The sequence below is a fragment of the Ananas comosus genome, unplaced genomic scaffold (genome assembly GCF_001540865.1).
Source record: "Ananas comosus cultivar F153 unplaced genomic scaffold, ASM154086v1, whole genome shotgun sequence".
Classification (NCBI taxonomy): Eukaryota; Viridiplantae; Streptophyta; class Magnoliopsida; order Poales; family Bromeliaceae; genus Ananas; species Ananas comosus.
Window position 1 is genome coordinate 1,906 of NW_017891349.1, and position 17,870 is coordinate 19,775.

The 17,870-nt window shown below is 41.6% G+C and overlaps 1 protein-coding gene across 1 annotated transcript; it reads right to left on the bottom strand.

The window, feature by feature from the left end:
* Positions 1-4,181: 4,181 nt before the first annotated feature.
* Positions 4,182-7,321, bottom strand: LOC109704850. The gene is made up of 8 exons (XM_020225635.1): positions 6,411-7,321; positions 6,255-6,323; positions 6,086-6,188; positions 5,933-6,015; positions 5,432-5,500; positions 5,204-5,360; positions 5,024-5,133; positions 4,182-4,960 (listed from the first exon to the last, which is right to left on the bottom strand). The coding sequence occupies exons 1-8, from the start codon at positions 7,158-7,160 to the stop codon at positions 4,574-4,576; spliced, it is 1,728 nt and encodes a 575-aa protein (XP_020081224.1). The 5' UTR covers positions 7,161-7,321; the 3' UTR covers positions 4,182-4,573.
* Between the last annotated feature and the right edge of the window lie 10,549 nt (positions 7,322-17,870).

Here is a 17,870-nt window from a genome sequence, read left to right on the forward strand (position 1 = left end):
CCCAAAACGAGCCCATGATCCAAATCTAAATCCTCATGAAGTCCAGAGCCCATTTACAAATGGCCCCAGTCCAAAACCCATTTAGGCTCACTATCTAAGCCCATTATCCAAAACTCATTAAAACCATTAACCCATAAACCCATATACATAAACCTATATACATTTACCCATGAACCCATACACATTTAACCCATATTCAAGCCCATAACCTTAACCAAGTCCATGAACTTTGAACCAAAACCATGGACCAAACCATACACCAAATCCCGTGGACCAAACCATACACTATACCACGAACTATGAATCAAGTTCATGAATTAAATCAAGTTCATGAGCCATGAACCATAAACCCATGAACCATATCTAAGTTCATGAACCATAATACCATAAACCTTGTGAACTAAACCCAAATCAATCGACCGAAACGTCGTTAAACTAATCCACCAAATCAACCGACCGAAACGTCGTTAAACTAAATCTAAATCCGATATCGACTGAAAAGTCGCTAAACTAAACCCAAATTTCAAACGACCGAAACGTCGCTAAACTACAAAGGACATGCGACTAGCCCTAGCACATATATACTTAGAGTTCATCCGACTAGCCCTAGCACATATACCTAGGGTCTAGTCAGCCTTTTGCTCTAAGCACATATACCTAGAGTGAAATCCTTACCCGATCGAGCTCTAATACATATACTTAGAGTTCATATGAATCAAATCTGACTACCCCTAATATATATACTTAGGGCTTAGTCAGATCTTCACTCTAGCACATATAACTAGAGTGAAAACATATTAAACTCGGTTAATCCTGATACATATACTCAGGAATCAGCCACTCTCTACTTTCGGGTAATTCGACCCACCTCAATACATATACTTGAGGTTTGATCACATCTCCACCTTGGAACATATAACCAAGGTGAATATAATTGGACTCTAAAACATATACTTAGAGCCAATTAGACTCTAATACATAGAGTCTAATATCGACTAGGTCTTAACACATATACTTAGGACCTAGTCAATCTCAAATCCAATTAAATCCTAATACATATACTTAGGATTTAATAAATCAAAACTTCAACCGAATACTGTGTCATTTTATGAAATTCATGTACAGTGGGGGTATGCCCCTGCTTAAGCTATGTAAACGGCAAATCATATGAATAAAATTTTATTTGCCTGCTTGGTCTCTTTTATCAGCATTTATATTTGGTCTCTTAATCGAGGGTTCCTTAACACTGAAAGTGTGGGGTAATTAACAACAGATTCTTGAGTCTGTTGGAAGCCATGAATCCACAATACCTGATTCCCATACATATTCAAATATTAATCTGAATCATGAATACTACCCCACGGTGGAAAATCAAAATAAAATTCCCCGTGCGAGGTGCGTCATTCGTGGTGGCAGACAAAATGGCACGCCCGGTGGGACATGGCTTCTCCCTCCATCTTTGAGACCAAATCCAATAATGCTGATAAGAGACTTATGTATAAACGTTTGACCGACGAATATGGCTTTATCCAAGCTGAGCAATCTAATCCGACAACATCGCCTCAGTCGAGATCAAAGAAGCATGTCGGTCATCCTCCAATATGGCATCACCACAAAGGACGTTATGTCTACTATCATGTATTGCTCTGCCGGTCAAATTATCAGGGGGCAGGATTATTCTTGCTGACGATCATGGCCTTCTCCCTCTCAACATCATATCGAGGCTATTCATTGCCAAGAGGAGCAATAGCTTCCAACAACACCACATTCTCTACCTCGGTGGAGATCAAAGCGAGGAATTTCGGTTTTCCTCCACTTTGGCATCACTACAAAGGACGTTCTGGCCACCATTCCTGTCCTGGCTTGCCGCTCAAGTCATCAGGGGGCAGGATTATTCTGGCTGACAATTGTGGTCTTCTCCCTCTCAACATCATATCTTGGCTATTTGTTGCCAAGATGAGCAATGGCTTCTAACAACACCACATTCTCTACCTCGGTGGAGATCAAAATGAGGAATTTTGATTTTCCTCCAATTTGGCATCACTACAAAAGACGTTCTGGCTACCACCATTATCCTGATCTGCCGCTCAAGTCATCAGGGGGCAGGACGATTCTTGCCGACAATCGTGGTATTCTCCCCTTCAGCGCATATCTTGGCTATTCGTTGAGTGCAATCAATCCTTCATATTTTTGGAGACATTAATTCATTCTCCTTTCCATTTGGTGACATTATGGAGAATGTTCTAATCACTCGCTTGTCACAAAAGCGGTCAGGGGGCAAATCAATTTCCACGATCAATTATGGTCCTTTATCTTCTGATTCAATAAAGGTACCACAATATAATTAATCCCAAAACTTTTTTACCCTACGAGTGCGCCCTAACTATTAGTCATGTGGGGAACAAACAGAATAGGGAACACTCCTTTATTTTGGAGCCATATATACATTCTCGTTCAGGGGGCATAAATTCATTCTTGCTGCTACAGATTACTTTTCTAGATGGGTTGAGGCAATCCCACTAAGAGAAGTAAAAGCTGATGATATCGTCAAATTCTTTAGAGAAAATATTCTATATCGATTCGGAGTTCCAAGGCGAATTATATCTGACAATGGAACTGCCTTCAGGAGTTTCAAAGTCAATAGATTTGCCACTCAACATAAAATTGATTGGAGATATTCTTCAATATATAATGCAAGGGCTAATGGATTGGCCGAAGCCTTTAATAAGACTTTGACAAAGCTATTGAAGAAAATCATCGGCAAAAATCAAAAGGAATGGCATATGCGGATCATCGAAGCTCTGTGGGCCTATCGGACCACATACAGAACGCCAACTCAAGCAACACCCTATTCTTTAGTGTTCGGTGCTGAGGCGGTATTACCACTAGAAGTGGAATTGCCCTCATTACGAATAGTAGTTCAACACGAGTTAACAAATGAAGAAAATGCTCTACTAAGGCTTGATGAGCTAGATGCATTGGATGAAACTCGGTTAACTGCCCAGCAAAATTTGGAGCTATATCAAGCCCAGATGGCGAGAGCATATAATAAGCTCACCCGATACCGCACCTTTAGTGTTGGGGAGCTGGTGCTCGTTCTTCGCAGACCGATTATAATCAATAAACATACTGGGAAGAAGTTTGATCCAAATTGGGAAGGCCCATATGTGGTGGAGAAAGCTTATGAAGGCGGTGCCTACCAATTAATTGACGCCAAAGGTGAAAGGCCAATGCCACCTATCAACGGCCGTTTCTTAAAGAAATATTATGTATAAAATAAAAAAAGTGGAGGACATGTTATCTAATTTTTTTAGATAATATGGGTAAAAGATGAGCCACCAGCGGACTTGATTGTCCATATTGGACTTCAAGGGTAAAAATGCAAAAAATTCCCGGCTGTGGTATAACCCCACAGGCAAAATTGGGATCCCCGCTGTGAGAAAACCTTTCGAGGCTCACAGGCAAAAGTTAGGGGAAGGTATCTGGTGAAAACCCATGTGGGCGCCAGATCACCCAAAATATATTTTGCCTATGACGGAATGCTAACTCACCTTAGGGTCAGTTATGCGGCAATTTCGATTGCTTCTCGAGGCAAAATAAAACCAAATCAAACCATGTCTCCTATTACCCAAAATATATTTTCCACTAACTCGCCTTAGGGTCAGTTATGTGTAGCAATTTCGATTGCTTTCAAAAAGGGTGAGCATTTTGATATAATTTGACCGCCATGTCGTTAAACTGAGCATTTTGATATAATTTGACCGCCATGTCGTTAAACTGAGCATTTTGATGTAAATTGACCGCCATGTCGTTAAACTGAGCATTTTGATGTAAATCATTTTGATGTAAATTGACCGCCATGTCGTTAAACTGAGCATTTTGATGTAAATTGACCGCCATGTCGTTAAACTGAGCATTTTGATGTAATTTGACCGCCATGTCGTTAAACTGAGCATTTTGATAATAAAAAAAAAAAAAAAAAAAGGGTTGGGCAGTGTACATGTTATCACTATAAGAGCGCTGAGAAGATAAAAAAGGGGCAGTGTACAAGAGCGCTGAGAAGATAGCATATTTAGAGTTGATTGTACGTAAGAATCAAGGCAAAAGGAACAAACCATTCTCGCAAGACAATCATCGTCGCAATGCAGTATGAGATAAAGACAGGAGGAAGAGATCAGACATTCAAGCACAATCAAAGTCATTCAAATTATCAAATACTGTCTCATACTAGTGACAAATAAAGATAACATCCACGATAAACATCCAAAAAGAGAAAAGTAAAGGAAAATCAAATCTCAAATATCTGACGACGCTCCTCAAATAGCTCTATCAATCCTCGGAGACCGGCGGATTCTTTGGAAGCTTTACAATCTTCAGTGGCTGCAGCATATTCCCTCTCCGCATCAGCAACGTCCTTCTGCAGTTCTTCTTCAGTCGGCGTTAATTTCTTTAAAGAGTCGTTGGCCACTTCAAGTTTAAATGACAACTCTGCTTCTGTATTCTTTAACTGCAAAATGTGCTCCTCAAGCTCTATTATTTTCTCTCTAGTCTGCTGAAGCTCCAAAGAGACACCTTATGAAGCTTTGAGAATAGAACTTTTTGTGCTGATGTGAGAAGCAAGCTTCCTTTTCTTTAGCGCCAGATCCTCATCAGCATTCACGAGCCGAACAGCTGAAGCGAAATTCGGACTTGACTCTAATTCTTCAATGACCTCGGCATGATCAAACACGGATTTTATACGCCCATCCAATTCAGATACATCAATTCCAAGTGAGGAAATGCACTGACAATACTTGGACACTTCCTCCCGAGCTAATCTGAATCGTCGACGGTCGAATGTCTTCATGATATCCGTTATGCGGTCAATCAAAAATGATCTGACCGCAATAGGCACCTCACTCTGGAAACCTCCTGTACCGCTACTCACGTTAATGCCGACGTCCTCGTCAAGTGGTACGCCCTATAAAAAGAGAAAGAAAAGAATGAAAAACGAAAAAAAAAAAAAAAAAAAATTAAATCTTACCATATCAGGAGCTCCAGGTGGTGAAGGTGTAGGCTCATAGTCCACTTCGTCGCCATAAGGTGATAAAGCGTCTATCAGATCATCATCCAATTTTGACTCTACCGGAAGGTCTGCATATGAGAAGAAATAATAAATATGTAAAAGATACTGTCTTTTAAAGAAAAGAGGGGAGGATTTTACCGGTTGATTTTGAATCAGCCTCCAAACGAGCTCTTTTATGCACCTCTGTAGCCGGAATATCATCGACTCGTTCTCTTTTACCAAGTAAAGACGATCCCGGCAAGACTTCATTTTTGCCATCTTCTACTATATCGTCATCTTCTTCAGCACCCTCATCCTACACAATAAAATTGCGGTGTAAACATGAGCGATATAAAATGAAAGTTGGGATAATAAATACAAATATACTTCATGATGAGTAGAGCAAGCCTCCTTGAAAGATGACGCTCCAATATCAGCAGCAGCGGTGAGCGTATACTGTGACAAAAAGAATCACATATCGATATATGCTACAAGGACCATTTTGTAAAAACAAGCAATAACGAATATATTATGAAAGGGGTTATAATATTTTAATCCCAAAATGTGCATCGTTATAGCCATAAAATTCCTTGAAAGTAATTTTCTGCATCAAAAAGCAAGGGAAATGAAGCTGCAGGGACTAAAATAAAACTGCAGGGACTGAAATGAAACTGCCCGCAGGGACTGTTTCGTAAATACAGGGACCAAAGTGTAAACGGGCCATAACATTTTCGTTTTAACTCCGATTTGCGAAATTTTTGTTGCTACGGATTCCTGACGAAAAATTACATATTATTATCCATATTTTACCTCCTTCTTTAGTTAAGAATCAAATTCTTAATTTGAAACCAAAAGAAGGGATATGAATTCAACTAGAAAATAAAATACCTGTGGTGGCGAAGGCTTCAGAACCAACTCATCATCGGAAGGCACGTCATCCTCAATGGATCCACTCCCGCCAGCTTGTGATTTTGTGAATTAAAAAAGTAAAGAACAAGTGCGGCGACATCATTACAAACAGAATATGAATATAAAAATTACCTATCATTGAAGACACCGTAATGGGAAGTTTTCCACGAGCCACTTTAGTTGAAACATCCAAGGGTGGATTTTCTGAGCTCCTTGACGGTTCCATATCGCATGCCTACATGAAAGAAAGGATGTCAGAAGGAATCAACAAAATTCAAATTATATAGATTCTACGTCATACCTGTGACTTCACTGAAGGGTCCTGCAAGCGTATTTTATCCCCGGCAGGCGAACCTGTAACAAACACTTCCTGTATACAAAAAAAAAAAAAGAAGAGAAGGTCAGAACGCAAAAAAAAAAAAGAAGAGGAGATAATTGAAAATGTTAATGAACATACTTCTGATGTCTTGTCTTCATGAATGGGGAAACTGAGACCAAGAACTTCATATCTAGGAGAGTCATCGGAAGGACCGACTTGAACATGATCATACTCTGGAAATAAGTCAAGCTGCTCCACCTCTGGCCCCACAGAATCTAGTGCTCTTTCAGCGATAATACCCGAAGAACCTAACTTCCTTGCAGAAGCTGAACTTTCCTTTAAAACAATACTCTTCTTCTTCTGCTGCTTGCGGGGATCATCTGCACTCAGTAGATAGCCTACTCCGTGTTTGAAGCTCGAATGCACGCTATTAGACCACCAGCGCGCATAATGCAAAGTTGGTTTCCCAATCCGGTCCTTCTTCGGTATGAAATAATTAATAGAAGTCCCATAGCGAATGAAATGATTCCAACATCCAGCAAGTATCCCAAGATGGCTCGCTAATCGGGGAACAGTGATACTTTCAGGAAAAGACTGATCAAAGCCAAATTGTCGAGCAAAACGATGAGGACTATACAGCTGTGTGTGCAATTTGTTCCCCAAACGAAGTGGAAGCACACTCTGTCTGATAGAAATTATATACTCATAAACCTCTCTCGGATATTTACACTCTCCTGGAGCCAATTTCGCATCGTAAAGCCAACCGTCATCAACAAAAGAATAAGAATATGGTAGAGGACGCCAAACAAAATGAGCACTCGACCTGAGGTGAATCCGTGCTCGCTTAGCATTAAAAGGAGAAGCCGCCGCGTCCATAAAAAATATCATTTGAGGAGGACTTCGTAAGCCGACGATATTCTTGATATTCTCACTAATCACCTTTCTAGAATAAGTCTATTCAAAGTGAAGACCGATCCACGCATATAGAAAATTAACCGGAAATTGAGGTCCAGGATGCGCAGGTCCTTCAGGGTGATCACTCATAAAAGATAAACCAGCATGGATCGCACAAAGAATGGCAGGGGCTAAAGCAACTTTCTCACCTAATGCCAGCTTAGAAGCCATAATAAACGTCTCTGGCCTGATGAAATGGTCTAATCCAGAAGGCATTACAAAGTTGCATAACCATAAAGAAATGAAGGCTGCTCGGGTCGTGTCTTCTGTATATGAGGGGGCGAGCTCTCTATTGCTTATACTCCGAGACTTAGACTTAGTCAACTTCTTACAGCTTGTGTAAAAAAAATCTACCCATAAATCATACCGCACACGCTTGTTAGAAGATCGAGCCATGAGCCATTGATAAACATCAAAAAGCTCCCTAACACAACTGGGATAATTGTTCTTACTATAAAGTTCAGAATTTGGAGGGATATATTCGTCGTACATGTCGCCGATAATCGGAAGCCCACCGAGTTCTCTGATAAAGAAATCCCAACTTCACCAAATGGAAGATGAAAAGTATTTGTCTCCGAACACCACAGCTCTACCAATGCCTTGATGATATTCATATTCTTATTGTATCTCCCTCGTGAAGCTACGATACCCCCTAAAATGCCAGCACGACGTAACTGTGTGGTGTAATGAGAAATGATATGATTTCCCCATTCAATTAAACCCTCTACCTCAATGCTATCCCCTAAAATCCTACTCATTCCACACCATCCAGGATGATTATTAAGTATTTTATACCCGAGAGATTGTAACGTGTCTCTTTCTTTCGGAGGTCCTAAAGGGGGCAATAATATGACGTCGCCGTCACCATCGGGAGCATAATAGTCAACCCCGAAACGACCCAATAATTGCTTCTGCTTAAATATCGCCCATTCTTTTAACATAGGCGTCTCATAAGGAATTGCGGGTTCAGCAGAACGTCCAAATATCGAAGGTGAACGTGTTAAAGAAAGTCCTCTAAATACGCCTAAAGTTTTATCATCGGGATGAATTAATGGCTCGCTCGTTTTTCCCATGATCTAGAAAAAGAATTACAATATGGAACATATGAGTAAAATCTACGATCTAACATAAGATGCTTTGAAGTCAGAGATATCATGATCAATCTATTCATGGGTCAAATACATCTCATACAGATCTCAAACATGCATATAGATATGTATATATATAACATCAAAAGAGATCAATTGGTATAAAAAATATATAAATACCTCGGATCTTTGATGATCAAACCTTTGATGGCGATATGAAGGTTGGAATCGCGAAAGGAGATCGGCACCTTTTTCCACCTTGTTTAATTCACAAGCTTGAAAAGGTGGGGGGCATTTGTTGAAGCACAAAAAAAAAAAAAAAAGGAGAGAGGAATAAAAAAAAAGGGGAGAGAAAGAAATAAAAATAGAGATGGTTTATGAGATCATCCATGCACCAGGTACATGGATAAAATCTAAATTTTGAAAATACCTCATGCACCGGATTGCGAAAAATATAATACGCACGGGTATATAAAATAGCATATTAGTCTATTCCCTTTTGTATATTTACAAAATGCCCTACCTTAATCATATGATATTTTGATTAAGGCGTAATATGATCAAAGGGAAAGGACTAATTCACAATATTCCCGCAATCCCATCTTAACCACCCAATATCTCCACGATTCCATCATAACCATCCATTATCACACAATCCCATCGCTGCCGTCCAAAATCTATCCCACAATCTCCTCTCAACTACCCACATCCCACGATCCCATTACGATCACCCCACGATCCCCTAACCGCCCACGATCCCACGTCCCGCAATTCGCTCGAACGTTTCCCTCAGGTTGGTTACAACCACCCCCATAAATACCCTTCGAAAAAATCAAACGGGAGAGAGTTTTTGAATTTGCGAAATCTAAAAAAAATATCTACCCCATTCTGTCGATCGCAAAAAAAAAAAGGTAAAAAAAAAATATATCTCTTTCTCCCGTTCAAAAAAAAAAAAAGCTCTCTCTCTATCGGCTAAAAAAAAAAAAGAAAACAGAAGAAAAAAAATCTCTCTTTCTCTTTCTCCCTCTTCCTCAAATCGGCCTCCGCTTCCTCGAGCGCCGCGTAGGCGGCATCGCCATGCGAGAGCGCGACGCCCGTCGCGGCTTCGTCCTCCCCTGTCGTTGGTAGCCGCGCGCTACCCGCGTCTTCGCCGTCCACGAGCAGCTCCGCCCACTCACCCAAGCTCCTCCGCGGCCTCTGCGACCGCACCGACTTCGACGTCACCGTGATCCTCCGCACCGTCCACTCCATCAAGGCGCAGCCCGAAGCCCTCGACGACTCCAACGTCGCAAACCGCGTTCTTTCCCCGCGCTTCGCCGCGGGGACCTCCGTCGATCGCACCAGGGTTTCGGCCGGGCGAAGCTTCGCGATGCCATGATTGGGTTCCAGAAGCTCGGGGATACGATCCTCGTCCACAACGCCATGGGCGAGCTCGCCTCCTATAGGGTGCTAGACGAAATGTTTAAGTGGGGCGGCGACGCGGCCGCGCGTTCCGCCTCCTTGACGCCGACAATACCGCACACACCACGATGTCGTCTCCGTCGTTCCCTCCGCCCGGACCCGCTCCAAATGAGGCCGCCTGGACACACTTCAACCCGAGGCCCGCCACCTGCTCGACCAAATGCTTCGCCGACCCGCGAAGCCAAATTCGCCGCCGCCCGAACCTCGCCTCCCACTTCATGCCCGAGGTCCAGGTCGCCAAGGCCCGCGCCTTCTACGGCTTCCAGATCGTGATCAAGAACATCCATTCCGAGATGTACTCGTTCCTCCTCGAGACTTACATCCGCAACCCGCTCGAGAAGGCCCGCCTCTTTCGCGCCGTCGACACTATGCCCTGCGTCGCCCGCAAGGCCGCGTGGGCGCTGCGCCGCCAAGGCCGCCGAGGCCGCCCGCCTCCTTGACACCGACAAAGCCGCACACACCACGATGTCGTCTCCGTCGTTCCCTCCGCCCATCTCCGCGCAGGCTAACCCGGACCAGTGGACTGCGGGTGTGTAGCTGCGACAGCACGTGGCCCATCGCCGCACGTTCCTCTGCTTAGAGCAATTCCTCCTCCGCCACGGTGCCGCCGCGCGCCCTCCGCGCCGTCACCGTCAATATCCTCTCCGTCGGTGTCAACATGGCCTAGCTTCGCTTCGTGGTCGCCACGCCTGAGTCCCTCGCCACGCGCTCCGCGACCGCTCCTCGCCGACCGAGATCGCCCTCGCCCGCGATTTACTCGGCAGGCTGCAACACCAAGTTCATCAACATCCCCTCCGAACTCCATCGAACTCTGCCGAACGCCATCCATCTGTTCGATAAAATGCCCGAATAAAACCAGAGCTCTGTTCATGCCCACCGACTGCTCGACGAAATGCCCAAGACACATCCTGCGACGGCGATCCTGAGAGAGAGAGAGCGATGCTCTTCTCTCAAACGGAGTCCGCCCACCAACTGCTCGACGGCGATCCTGAGAGAGAGAGCGGTGCTCTCCTCTCAAATGAAGTCAAATCCGCCAACCACTCCGACGACGAATACTGGAGAAAGAGCGATGCTCTTCTCTGTACAAAAATGGAGGATTGAAAAAGAGAGAGAGCGGTGCTCTCCTCTTTATAAAAAATGTGTGTTATTAAAAGAGAAAGAGCGATGCTCTTCTCTTTACAAAATGCAGTATTATCGAGAGAGAAAAGGAGAAAAAGCGATGCTTTTCTCTTCGCAAATTAAAAAAAAAGAAAGAGATGAGAGAGCTTCTGTTACTTAGGGAGGCAAGGAAGGGATTTTTATCCCTCCTTAGTTGTCCTACAGATGTAAATGAAACAAAAAGAAAATTTACTGTTGAAGGGGATAAAGAGGGAAACGCTCTCTTAATTCTCTTACAATAAGAAGACAAAAGAAATCAATTGAATTATTGATTCTTTTGATTTTGGTCAAATTGAACCAAATTGAGATCCAGTTGCATTAAACTCTTTACGCGACCTACAATTTGACAAGCTTGGATGAATCTGATTTTGAACCAAATACCGGGATATTTCGATTCAAACCCGACAGAAACCAAATTCGAATCCAAATCCAACTCGAGCCAGAAGCCAAATTTGAAGTCAAATTCGAATCCAAATCCAAATTCGGACCCAAATCCAAATTCGAATCCAAATCAAATTCGAGTCCAAATCCGACTCAAAATTAGATCCAAATCCAATCCCAATTCAAAGTCAAATTCGAATCCATATCCGAATCAAATTCAAATCGAAACCCGACTCGAATCCAAATCCAAATCAAATCCAATACCAAATCCGAATTCAAATCCTAAATCCCGTATTAAATTGGGCCCAATCCCAAGTCCAAGGCCCAAACCCATATCAAAACCCAATCCAAAGTCCAAGGCCCAAATCCATAATCAAACCAATCCCAAATCCTAAACCCAAATAAACCTAAAATCACATACAAATTGAGCTCATTTTAAATCCAATTAAGCCCATATTGAGCCCAAATCCAAATCCCATATTAAATCCATATCCACATCAAAATGAGTTGGCCTATTTTGAGCCCGAATCCAAAATGAAATGATCCCATATTAAATCCATATCCACATCAAAATGATTTGGCCCATTTTGAGCCCGAATACAAAATGAAATGAGCCCGTATTGAATCCAAATCTATATCCAAAATGAATTCAGCCCAAACCCGAATCCACATCAAAAATGAATTCGGCCCAAGCCATATCCCATATTAAATCCAAATCAAACCCCATATCAACCCAAATCCAAATCTCATATCAAATCCACATCTCAACCCAATATCAAATCCAAATCCCCATATCAACTCCAAATTAAGCCCAAAATGAGCCCATGATCCAAATCTGAATTGAGCCCATAAAATAAGCTCATATTACATCCAAGTCCAAATCCTCATGAAGCCCAGAGCCCATTTACAGATGGCCCCAGTCCAAAACCTATTCGGGCCCACTATCTAAGCCCATTATCCAAAACTCATTAAAACCATTAAACCATAAACCCATATACATAAACCTATATACATAAACCTATGAACCCATACTCATTTAACCCATATCCAAGCCCATAACCTTAACCAAGTTCATGAACCATAAGTTCATAAACCACAAACCATACACCAAGTTCATGAACCATAAACCCATGAACCATAAGTTCATGAACCATAAACCCATGAACCATAAGTCCATGAACCATAAACCCATGAACCATAAGTCCATGAACCATAAACCCCAAACCATACACCAAGTTCATGAACCATAAACCCATGAACCATACACCAAGTTCATGAACCATAAACCCATGAACCATGAGTCCATGAACCATAAACCCATGAACCATAAGTTCATGAACCATAAACCCCAAACCATACACCAAGTTCATGAACCATAAACCCATGAACCATATCTAAGTTCATGAACCATAATACCATAAACCTTGTGAACTAAACCCAAATCAACCGACCGAAACGTCGTTAAACTAATCCACCAAATCAATCGACCGAAACGTCGTTAAACTAATCCACCAAATCAATCGAACGAAACGTCGTTAAACTAATCCACCAAATCAATCGAACGAAACGTCGTTAAACTAATCCACGTTTCGTTAAACTAATCCACCAAATCAAACGACCGAAACGTCGCTAAACTAAACCCAAATTTCAAACGACCGAAACGTCGCTAAACTACAAAGGACATGCGACTAGCCCTAGCACATATACCTAGGGTCTAGTCAGCCTTTTGCTCTAGCACATATACCTAGAGTGAAATCCTTACCCAATCGAGCTCTAATACATATACTTAGAGTTCATATGAATCAAATCCGACTACCCCTAATATATATACTTAGGGCTTAGTCAGATCTTCACTCTAGCACATATAACTAGAGTGAAAACATATTAAACTCGGTTAATCCTGATACATATACTCAGGAATCAGCCACTCTCTACTTTCGGGTAATTCGACCCACCTCAATACATATACTTGAGGTTTGGTCACATCTCCACCTTGGAACATATAACCAAGGTGAATATAATTGGACTCTAAAACATATACTTAGAGCTAATTAGACTCTAATACATAGAGTCTAATATCGACTAGGTCTTAACACATATACTTAGGACCTAGTCAATCTCAAATCCAATTAAATCCTAATACATATACTTAGGATTTAATAAATCAAAACTTCAACCGAATGCTGTGTCATTTTATGAAATTCATGTACAGTGGGGGTATGCCCCTGCTTAAGCTATGTAAACGGCAAATCATATGAATAAAGTTTTATTTGCCTGCTTGGTCTCTTTTATCAGCATTTATATTTGGTCTCTTAATCGAGGGTTCCTTAACACTAAAAGTGTGGGGTAATTAACAACAGATTCTTGAGTCTGTTGGAAGCCATGGATCCGCAATACCTGATAACCATACATACACATACTTTAATCTACATCATGAATACTACCCCACGGTAAAAATCAAAATTAGATCAACTGTGCGAGGTATGTCATTCGTGGTGGCAGACAATGATAGTTGACACTATGATTGTGATGAGGGCACGTTAGATTTGGTTTTTACTTGCAATCTTTTGATCATTACATAGACTACAGCCTCAATAGATGCCGCAGTCGAATATGATGGATAGAGTATGAACTATTTAAGACTTGGTAGAGGTTGCTCCTCGGAGTGCCCACTCTGGCATGTTGACCAGCGATAAGCACGAGGCAAGTAGTTACGTGTCACATCACACCTATAGGAGTGTCGTTCGGCGCACTTTACGGCGAGCGAGGGCTTGGGACCAAACCTATAAGTCAATTGTTGCGATTGGGTACTATAACAGTATTTATTTATTAGCACTAGAGTTGATGTATGGATTAGTCATCTTCTTTCCTGTTCATTACATGTGTAGAGGCATGATACTTCAGTAGATTTATATCAGTTCATGTTATACTCTATTACTTGTTTTATAACATTCCTTATTTTTCTTTCTCTATTCCTACCTCTAGTAGACCTAGTGGGAAGGCTGAAGTTGTCACCAACCTTACACACTAGGAACTACTGTTTAGTAGCTCTCACACCTTTTTGTGGTTTACTTTTCAGAAACATCTACATCGACAACTGATTGAGGTAAGGGGATCATGTTGTAGATAGCATCTCCTACCTGTGTACATAAGCTATAGAGAAACACCTAGCTAGATAGCTTTTGGATAGTGATACTGACATCCGGACTAGCGAGGCTAGGGCCTTTTATGTGTATATTCATATTTGAGAGCTTTGATTATATGTACAGTGATGTTTAGTAGTTTCAGTTTTTATATCGCTCGAATACATAATTGTATGTTAGTTGTGGACTCTACTATTTTTCCTGGATGCTTCGTGCAAATGGGAGAAACTCCATTCATTTGGTGGGTCTACGCATGTGCAAAGGAGGCTTCCGCTGTGAAACCATGGAAACCGGGAAATGCTCTGCCCCATTACCTACAAAAGGATCCATTATAGGAGTGTCGCGCTTCTCAAGGCCCTCTGCATCATATCGACCCCGTCGGGGCGAGTGACAGATTAGGTTGGTATCAAAGGTTAGGACATGTTATTAGGTGGTATCAAAGAATTAGGGAGTTGCTTCGGTTATAGACCTAATAAACCTTAGGAATGGTAAAGGCATTAAGGATTTAGGCACGTGAGAGAATGAAAACTTATAAATTATAGTGGAAGTGTTAGAAATTGAGTCAAAGTTGGTCAGTTATTGCTCCAATAGTATATTGGAGGTAGATTAAAGGTGTTGCTACTTCTCTTCTTCTGACGGTCATGTTGGCTGCAGACAACGTGATGTCGAAGGTTGAGAAGTAGTAGCCGCTAATGACTTTCGCCTAATTGGGTCGGAATCGCATTTATCATATCGAGTTCAATCAAATTGTTCGATTAGGCACTCGCGCATGGTTCCCCAAGTTAATCTTGACAAGCTACGATGTAGGCCGTGTGTCTGAGGAGGACTAGATAGCCTCTGAGATCTACAGCTAAATCACGCCATGGATGCGAAGTCCTTCGTGAAGACTGAGATGACTGGTATGTAGAAGTAGGCGCGGGCCATAACATAGTGTCAAGATCAGTAGTGCACGGGATTATGATAACTCCTAAGTAGATGTTAATTCATCAACCTCAGCACAGGTGGGTGATAGATGTGATGCACGACCCTAGTTGATGGATGCCATGCACGACCCCGGGTGATGGATGCAAAAGCACGACCCATAAGTCAACTGTGTAAGTGAAGATCGGACTACGGATCGGTCGATGTGATAATTATAGTTGGGGTATACTGATTTGAAGTGAAGCCGAGTTGACAAGGCTTCTTCCGCATAATTGTTCCCTCTGCCGAGTTGACTAAAGAGACAGCTATGTGGCTTGTAGTAACATGTCGTATCGGGTTAGTGATTAGAGTATGAGTATTTACACGCTAGCTTGATTTTATTGCTGGATAGTTCTACAAAGGAAGATTATAAAGTTTGGTGGATTGAATTGGTAATTAATCCAATTATAATACCAATAAGACATGAAATCCAAGATCTAGATTAGATCGGGTGGAAGAGTGTTGACACGTTTAGAATGAAAGATTCAATGCACTACTTGGGCAATTTTTGTGATGCCAAGAAACTATTTCAAGATATGCATGGCTAAGATTATAGAATCAAAAGATTTATTTAATAAGAATTTGTCGAACAATGTCATCATGTCTACATACGAAAAAAAAAACTTTGGTAGTTAATCTGAAAGTATATGTAATATGTAAGAATGATTAAAATATGATCATGAGAGGCCAATTTGAGGAAAAATTAAATTTTTGAAGGAATACCATAGCCATGTTGTGGCATAATGGGGAATGTAGTGTAAAATACTGAACTTTGCCCAAAGTAGATGAAATATAGATGAAATTAGTAGAAATGCTATTTGGGCGTGTTTGTATATTTAAAGGATAGCTTGAGGACAAATTTGAGTGAAAATGGTTCAAGGGCTTCGGTACAATTGTAACGGCCTATGTTTTCCACAAATATAATCTAGAGGAATGTTATTGGAGTCATAAGCATTGTTTGTTATAGAGGTGTAGCACAAATTAGATATGGCATTAATTATAAGTTGGCTCATGAGGTGTTGCGTGACAACAATGGTAAAGAAAGTATCGCAATTTTTCCTGAGCCAAGATGGTGGAGTTTGTCTATGGTGGTTGTGAAGACCCCTCCGAGCAATATTGATTCCAACATCGCATGCTAAGTGATGGATTAGCATAAATTATGGGACCCGATTATAGTGATAGTAAAAGAATATAAAGAGATATGCGGCATGAGGCCATTCTTTAATATTATAGTTCTTCGACATCCTTAGAGTAGAATTTTGAATTGCTGCAGATTTTAATACTATGGATGTCAGAATAGTTAAGCTCACATTGAGGTGACCGCGGCTTAAGAATGTTGAAGGGCATTGAGGTGGCTGAGTGTTCCAAGGTGTGGTTACGTCATGATAGTGTCACGACCGGGTCCCAGCGAAAGCCTACCCAGCACGTGCACAGACCCGCCGTGTGCACAAGGCACCCCCGGTGCATACAAGGCATCTACTAAAAATAAGCTAACAAGGCGAGTAAAGAACAATCCTATCAAGGTAATCAGAGCATGTGTACTATACTATGAAATAAATCAGCAAGTTTACTACAATAAACATAAACCTCTCACAAGATATACAATAAGTCCAAGCAAAAGGTACATCTTATGAATAAAAGGTGGTCTCTATACAAAATGATCCAATACACCTTTCACTACTAAAACAAAAGAAAGGCGTCTCGGGTTCACCTAGGCAACACCGAAGAGGCTCTAGCTAGTCGTTAACCCCTTGCCGCGATCCCTAGCCTCTTCCGCAGTGGAAGGCTCTGAAACAAAAACAACCAACCAATGTGGGTGAGAACTATTAAACAATAGTTCCCAGTAGGTAAACCACCGAGAAAAGCGAATTACACCACTAGGTCAACTAAGGCAAAGATAGTATATAAAAAAAATTATAAAACTAGAATGTAACAACTAAAAAAAATGATTCAATTACTATCGTGTCTCTATATGACTAAGTCAATCAACGAGTAAGTAGCTCTACTATTATCAAGTATACAAGTATGCAATGCCCAATAAATATGTCCAACTACTATATATGCATCAACTAGTTGTAATGTACAATGTCAAGTTTAATTAACTTTTACCCGATCAATGGAGATTTACACAAGATAATGTCATGGCTTGTGTCGTGCCTAATGGCCCCGTGATAGTCAACATTCCCCCCTCTAGGTATGAGCCTCGCCCATAGCATCCCACTTCGGCGTCCAATCCCGCACGGGCGAGCATGTTGTTGCAAAGGCTAACTCCGGAGTGCCGGTTTATAGGGAGCGACCCTCACAAGCTTGTGCGAATGAGCACAAAAGCAAACAAGCATGGTCAAATATGTATGAAATCTCATTCATCATGTCTAAAACAAGGAATATCAATCGATGACCTAGAGGCCAAGTACAATGTCATAGTGTCATCTCTAATTGTTCATCTTGGTTAA